This window comes from Rhizophagus irregularis, chromosome 15 (genome assembly GCF_026210795.1).
Source record: "Rhizophagus irregularis chromosome 15, complete sequence".
NCBI classification, from domain to species: Eukaryota; Fungi; Glomeromycota; class Glomeromycetes; order Glomerales; family Glomeraceae; genus Rhizophagus; species Rhizophagus irregularis.
This window is the reverse complement of record NC_089443.1, coordinates 2,405,376-2,412,377: the sequence shown is the minus strand read 5'-3', so window position 1 is coordinate 2,412,377 and position 7,002 is coordinate 2,405,376. Positions and strand designations below refer to the sequence as shown.

At 28.5% G+C, this 7,002-nt stretch overlaps 2 protein-coding genes across 2 annotated transcripts; both read right to left on the bottom strand.

The window, feature by feature from the left end:
* Window positions 1-935: 935 nt before the first annotated feature.
* Window positions 936-4,157, bottom strand: OCT59_007233 (uncharacterized protein; the record flags this gene model as incomplete). Its single annotated transcript, XM_025309282.2, has 8 exons — window positions 936-1,060; window positions 1,131-1,312; window positions 1,778-1,938; window positions 2,002-2,083; window positions 2,550-2,650; window positions 2,715-3,173; window positions 3,504-3,748; window positions 3,881-4,157. 8 exons carry the CDS (start codon window positions 4,155-4,157, stop codon window positions 936-938), a joined length of 1,632 nt encoding a protein of 543 aa, XP_025178625.2.
* A 241-nt stretch (window positions 4,158-4,398) lies between these two features.
* On the bottom strand, window positions 4,399-5,655 carry OCT59_007232 (uncharacterized protein; the record flags this gene model as incomplete). The annotated part of the gene is made up of 3 exons (XM_066147268.1): window positions 4,399-4,940; window positions 5,010-5,269; window positions 5,642-5,655. 3 exons carry the CDS (start codon window positions 5,653-5,655, stop codon window positions 4,399-4,401), a joined length of 816 nt encoding a protein of 271 aa, XP_065998567.1.
* Between the last annotated feature and the right edge of the window lie 1,347 nt (window positions 5,656-7,002).

The following is a 7,002-nucleotide window of genomic DNA, read 5'->3' as shown; positions in this document are numbered from 1 at the left end:
AGTAATAACTGATCTTTGTGTAATAGCTGTAATTTTGCCAGAAATTAAAATTAGAAACATTAAGAAATTATACATTATATAAATTTATTTGACAAAATAATTCCAGGTTTGCATATTAGCATTTGCTTGTGCTTCTTGTATGACACCAGCTATTACAATACTACTAGATAACTTGTACCACCTTCAAATAGTTTTCACAAAATTATTTTTTCTGGAACTAAACTACGTACAACTAAATCTGCTAATGCAAATTGAACTAATTTTTTAGTTTTTAACACCTTCCTTTTTTTGGTTGGGTAGATAGGTAATGTATCCCATTTTTTCTGTTTTACTCTTGCTGTTTTTCCACCTCTAAAAACGTCAATCACATCATCTTGACTAACTTGTTCTTCTTACAAAAGAAACTCTACCACTTCCAATAATTTCATTATTTCTTTCTTGCCATCAAGTAATTTTGGTTTATTGGCAATTCTCTTAATACAATTATCACATTTATTACATACAGATAGTTTATTTTCGTCTGGCCATGCTTAATACTGCCAAATTAGCTGTTGACGGCATTCATACTGTGAAATGCAGTAGTAGAAGACTTCAAAAATTTTATTTGCAGCCCGTTTAAGTTTATTAGTTAGATTCTGTTCATTTCACAGATCGAAATGCTAAAAATCGGCAAAAAAAATGGCACGAAAAGCAGTGGCTATTTTTGGCTATTTTTGGCTATTTTTGGCTGTTTTTGGCTATTTGCAAATCAACCTATACTATTTGTAAATAGTTTATATAAATTTGCGAATAGTTTATGCAATTCTAGCCATTTTTTTTGCCTGTTTTTGGTCATTTGACGTGTGTTTGTTGAAATATCTATAATAGATTCTCTACCAAAAAAAAAGAATTTAGCAGATAATAAAGCAAAAAGGATGAAAAGGTATAGAGAATTATTACGTTTCTCGATATTCTGCTATTATTGAATAATTTGTGTGTATGTCTTTTTTGCTAAAAAATATCACATGTGTTGCAGTATTTCCATCACGCCCTGCACGTTCAGCTTCTTGAATAAGATTTGCTATAAGATATATATATAAATTAGAATTATAATTAATAAAAATAAGGTAAAGTTAACAATCTCTATTTACTTATACTTATTGGTACTTCTGCATAAATAACTACAAGTATATTATTTAAATTAATTCCCATTCTAAATGCGGATGTCGCAACTATTATTTGTGTGTGATTAAATTTCCAGTTATTCATTACTGTTTCTCTTTCATTATCATGTAAACCACCATGAAAATAATTTATTGAAATACCAGTCAAACTTTTCTGTAATTTATTATATAAGCGTTCACAATTGAAACGTGTTGCACAATATATAATAGTTCATCAGCCATGCAAATTTCTGTTTATTATGTCTATAATGTTGGTAATATATTGATCATAAATTTCTTTTCGCTCTTGTACATTAAAAATTATTTCTGATCGATGACTTGTTGAATTACGAATTAAAGTAAATTTGTTTTTTTCAATAGTCAAATTTGCAAGAATTTCATCTACTTTTGATCAAGTACATATTGCTGTAAGTAGCATAATTGGTACAGATTTCCATCATTGTTTCAACATTCCAAGTTGCGTCCAAGTTTTTTTAAAAGGTAAAAATAGTTATTTATAATACTAAAGAATAATAAATATTATTTTATACCTAAAATCCTGAAATGCTATAATGCAGTGTGCTTCGTCAATTACAAAGCGAATTTTTTTTTTTTCGTAAAGCTGTGTAATAAACCTGCAAAACCCTTCATTGAATACCAATTTTTCAGGCGTAACAAATAGCACTTTTATCAATCCAGATGCTATTTCCTCAAAGATTTTTTCTTGAATACGTGTTCCTTGTGTTAAATTTGCATATAATACTGCACAGGAAATACCAGCTTTTACAAGTTCTTGCTATTAAGAAAAAAAAAATAAGTACAAAAGATATTGCATTAAAATAAAGATAACTATAGTAACCTTTTGATCCTCTATAAGTACTTTAAGAGGACTAAAGACAATAGTAAGACCTTCAGAACAAACAGCTGATAAAGTATACATGCTGCCCAAATTATTTTGGAATGCCATAATTATAATTTGGAATGCCATAATTCATTCAGTTTATATATAATTTACTATGTAAAGTACCAAAATAATTTGGGATGCTATAATTGAATTTGGGATTTTACTTATAATTACGGCAGTCCAAAATAATTTGGGTGGCATGTATATGATAAAACATAGCACAAAGTTTTTCCGCCACCAGTTTTCATAGATACAAATGTATTATTACCATTCAAATAGCATTAATTGCTTCTAATTGTCCACTTCGAAACTTCTCAAAACCAAAAATTTTTGTTGCAGCAAGTAAGATAAGTGTTTCTTTTTTGGGTTCTTCTGGTTGTTATCCTTTAGGTATATATTTATTATTAGCAATTTGCTCTTACAAGCCTGCATCTATATAAAATAAGCAAATACTACACAAACCACGTGAACTTTTTTTTGCAAAGGCGTGACATGCAACGCACTTTACAATTACATCAAAATCTGTCAAAAGTTCACCAAACGATGGCCAAAAGATATTTTCATGTATTTGTTCAGATACTTTACTTTTATAAGATACCAATTCCTATAATAAAATTATTTATTTATTAACAAATCTAACAAATCTTACAAATTAAATAAACAATTACTTTATCAAAATCAAAGCCAGCAAGTTCTTTTCTTTCACTTACATACTGTTCTTTTCTCGCTTCATTTTTTTGTTGAATTGCACTACGATTTTTAATAACCTGTCGAGATCTTTCCTGAACAAATTTTAATATATTGCATATATCAGAATATGAAAAATCCACTCCAGTAGCTACTACACGGACTTTTGATATCATTGCATCTAATCCATCATTTTGATCAATCACAGCTAATACATGCTGAGCACTGTATGAAGCCCAATAATCAATTCGCTTATTCAAATATTTCAGAATTTTTTTGTTAAATGTTTCATTATGAGAGGTACGAAATGTAGTTACAATACCTTGGCCAACTGGTATGCGAAAAATTGTTGTAATAACATTTCTAAAATTATCTATTTCAGCTTGAGTATAATTTTTTAGAGTTGGGCCTTGTAACTGTAATTCTGGATTATCTTTCAACTAGCAAACATCACTCCAATATATACTATGATCATCAAGTAAATGCCTAATTAAACCTTCTACTTGTACATATCTTGTTTCCTCTTCAGTTGGTGCATCATCTTAATTGTTTTTTTTTTTGGAGACCAGCACTAAACATACAGGAGTTGAAGTACCTCATTATGTGTTATTCAAAGGAATGCCATCGTGAATGTTGTTTTTTCACTATCAATATTTTATAAAATATTAGTAACGAAAGTAAGTTAAAATTATGTAAGAGAATTGTTGCTTACTTAGATTTTTTTGAATATTTTTGCTAACATGCTTTAGATCAGCAAATATACGGCTTACTGCAAGAATACATGCCAGGGTTTTGTTAGTCTCAAGATTACCATCTACACATATATGTAGAGTAAAATCAGTTTCCTTTAAAATTGGCATTATGTCATTTAATAATGCAAATAAGATCGCATGCTCCATTTGCCTAGAAGTTCCATTAAAATTTTCTTTATGCACAATTTTTGAAGAATCATCATATTTTACTGAACGAGAATTTTCTATTGTGTGGAATGCAATTACAGGCTGATAATTATAACCTAAAAGTAGATTTGGATTTAGTTAGTTTGTTTGACTTATGAATCATGTCGCTAGTTCTACATATCAGGAATATTTCCTAAATACACTAGCTTGATGTGCATTGCGAGAATATGACCATGAGCAATCAAAACCTATAGGCAATACTTTTTCTTGTTTTAGTAAATAAATTTCTTTCAAATGATCAAGAATTTCAAGTAAAATAGTTTTACTACTTTGTTTTGCGCTTTCAATAATGGGTTTATACATGTGATTCTGATAATTATGGTAAGATCGTTTACTACATTGGTTTGTTACTTCAATTGTCGCTAATGCAGTTTGAAAGGAATTTCTATTCATCCTACCAGTAAGTGTTGCTCCTGCAATTAAATGAGAATATTTTATGTCTGAATCTTCATTTGAATATTGCATTGATGTTTTGCAAAGAAGACATTTAATAATACATGTTAAATTGAACCCTACTACTGTAGTATAAAATGTTCGATTAGATACTATAATATCATGACAATCAGAACAAGGTAACGAAAGAAGAATGGAAAGATAATGTGAAATACTCATAAAAATAGTTGATCCAAGTTTTTTTTCATTAATTTCATTTTCTACCAGTTTCTGAATTTCCTTTTTATTATTTGTAAATACACTAGTATCTGTTTTATTTTTTTAAAGAAACTTTTTCTTTTAGTGTTTTAATAGTTCTGTTTTGAGAATAAATTGTTTTTTTATTCTCCATATTATTTAACATTAAAACTTGTGCTTTTTTTGGGGATAACCTTTTTCTGTCAGATTCAATTTGAATTCCATAAAGTATAATATTTTTCCTATTTTTGTTATTTTCATAAATTATTTCATCAATTTTTTCCTGATATCTTTTTAAACTACGGCGTAATGTTTCTTCCTTTTTTTTGGCCTTAATTAACTTTGAATTTTCCGGTTCTTGTACTTGAGAAATAATCACAAATTTTTCATAAACAAGTTGTTTTAACTCATTAATTATCTCTGGAATATTAAGACCAAGAACATATTGAATAGAATTAGTAGTAACAAATCCATATTTCTTTAACATATAATAAAATGCAACTTGTTCAAAGCCTTGTGCCTTTCTATTAACATATGACGTATCAGAACCAAATTCCTTCCAATAAAAAAGTAATTGATTATTACTTTCTAAAATTGACAACTTGAATCGTTTTTTACCTGTAAGCATTAAACATAATATTGTTAATGGCAATTTACATAAAAGAAAAATTAAACTTTCTTTTTTACCTGCAGACGTAAAAACAATATATCCAGGTAATAATGGTATTAATGAATGATCCACTTCCTCTTGATTGCGAAGAAATAGGTAACCAGCATTATAATTTTTTTCTTCAGCAATAGAGATATTTTTTGTTACTTCAGATGTAAAATCAAATGCTTTTAATTTATTATGTAAATCTAAAACACAAAGGCCACAAGAATAATCAACTACTATCCAACTGCTATTTGTTCGTTTAAAAGCTTTTTGATTGTTAGAATCTTGTATACTTTACAGAAACTTTAAGTTTTCAAGTGATATCATTTTGATATCATTTTGATATCATTTCAATATCGATTTAATATCGATACGATATCGAAATAAAGTATTATCATTTCGATATCATTTCGATATTAAATCGATATCGAAATGATATCGAAATGATAATAGAAATAATATCGAAACAACATCTTTAAGTTTAATTTAAAGATATCATTTCGATATCATTTTAATTATCATTTCGATATCGTATCGATATTAAATCGATATTGAAATGATATCAAAATGATATCAAAATGATACCGTTAAGATAAACTTAACGATATCGATTCTATATTGATTAAAAATGGTAAGTTTCTGTAAAGTAACAAGTGCTGTGTACCATTTAAAAGACATTATCTTTTTTTTTTATTTTAATTTGATGGTTTATATATGCTTACATTAAAATTAGTTAACGACAATGAAAACTATTTTCTAAACTAGCTATGATACCCACCCATGAGGATGCAACCATCAAATATCTCCAGGAATCCATATTACCATTGTATTAATATTAAAAACAAACAAAAACAAAAGCTAAACTCCTTCATAATCCCTACGAAGTCCTCATATAGAAAAAGCATGAAATGGAATGAAAGTTCACAGCGGTAAGAGATGCACTTCCCAATGCTACAGTATTTTACTAAATCCAAGTGGATACATCAGATCCAGCCAATGACATTGTAAGCAATCTAATATTAGTACTTTTGATAGATCAACTGCTGATCAACTTGATTAGTAAAAATTAAAAATTAAAATCCACCAATCCCATTAGCCCTCTTAAATAGACCGATCTACATAAATCCAAAAAAGTTAAGTAACACCAAACCTCCATCCCAGATGATCAACATTCCAGTTTTTCAGTTCCCCTAAAAGAAAACTAAGAGTAAAAACACTGAAATTCCAGGAAAATGAAAAAACTAAAAAACAAAAAGAAAAGTCATAATCTCAGAAAACCCCTAAGGGAAAAACTGAGTAAAAAGGGTAATAAACATCAAGCCTCCGTCTACCACTTCAAACCCCTTAAACAACAACTAATAACAAGAAGAAGCCCACTTTCCAAGTGGCAATTAATACTCCATAGGAAAAACTTTCTCAACACTTCCAAAAGTAAAGAAACCAACGGGGAAACTTCACACTAGTGCAGAGTTCAAAGCCCAGCCGCCCAATGTGTAACTATTACAACTTTCAGGAATCCGGTAGAAGAAAAGCTTCATAGAAGTAAAATTACTTTTGGTGAGAACCACTCCATAGTTTTGTAACTCCACCAAAACTTTGAGTTAAAGGCCCGTTTGAGCCTTGAAAGAATAACTGAGAAGTTTAAATCAAATAATAAAAGTACTTTACAACCACTTGAGTGAGAAAAACCAAAGTTTTTCCTTCAACAACTTCCGCTGAAAAAATGGCCAAGTGATTGGCAGGTGAGAAATGTAGTCGATCCCTCTTTAAAAGACATTATCTAATATAATAAAATCATTATTTTATTAATATATGAAAATCTTTTACTTATATATAATGATATATAAGTAAACTATTTTTTTTAAGTTATTTATGTAATGTTTTGCAGTTTTTCTTAGTATGGTTTTGTTCATAAGAAAAAATTGCATTCATGAAAAAAAAGTAAAGTCATTTTTTTGCTATTTTAACGAAAACTTTACTAAATAATATAACTTTTTTTTACCACAAGTTGAAAGTTGGAGTTCT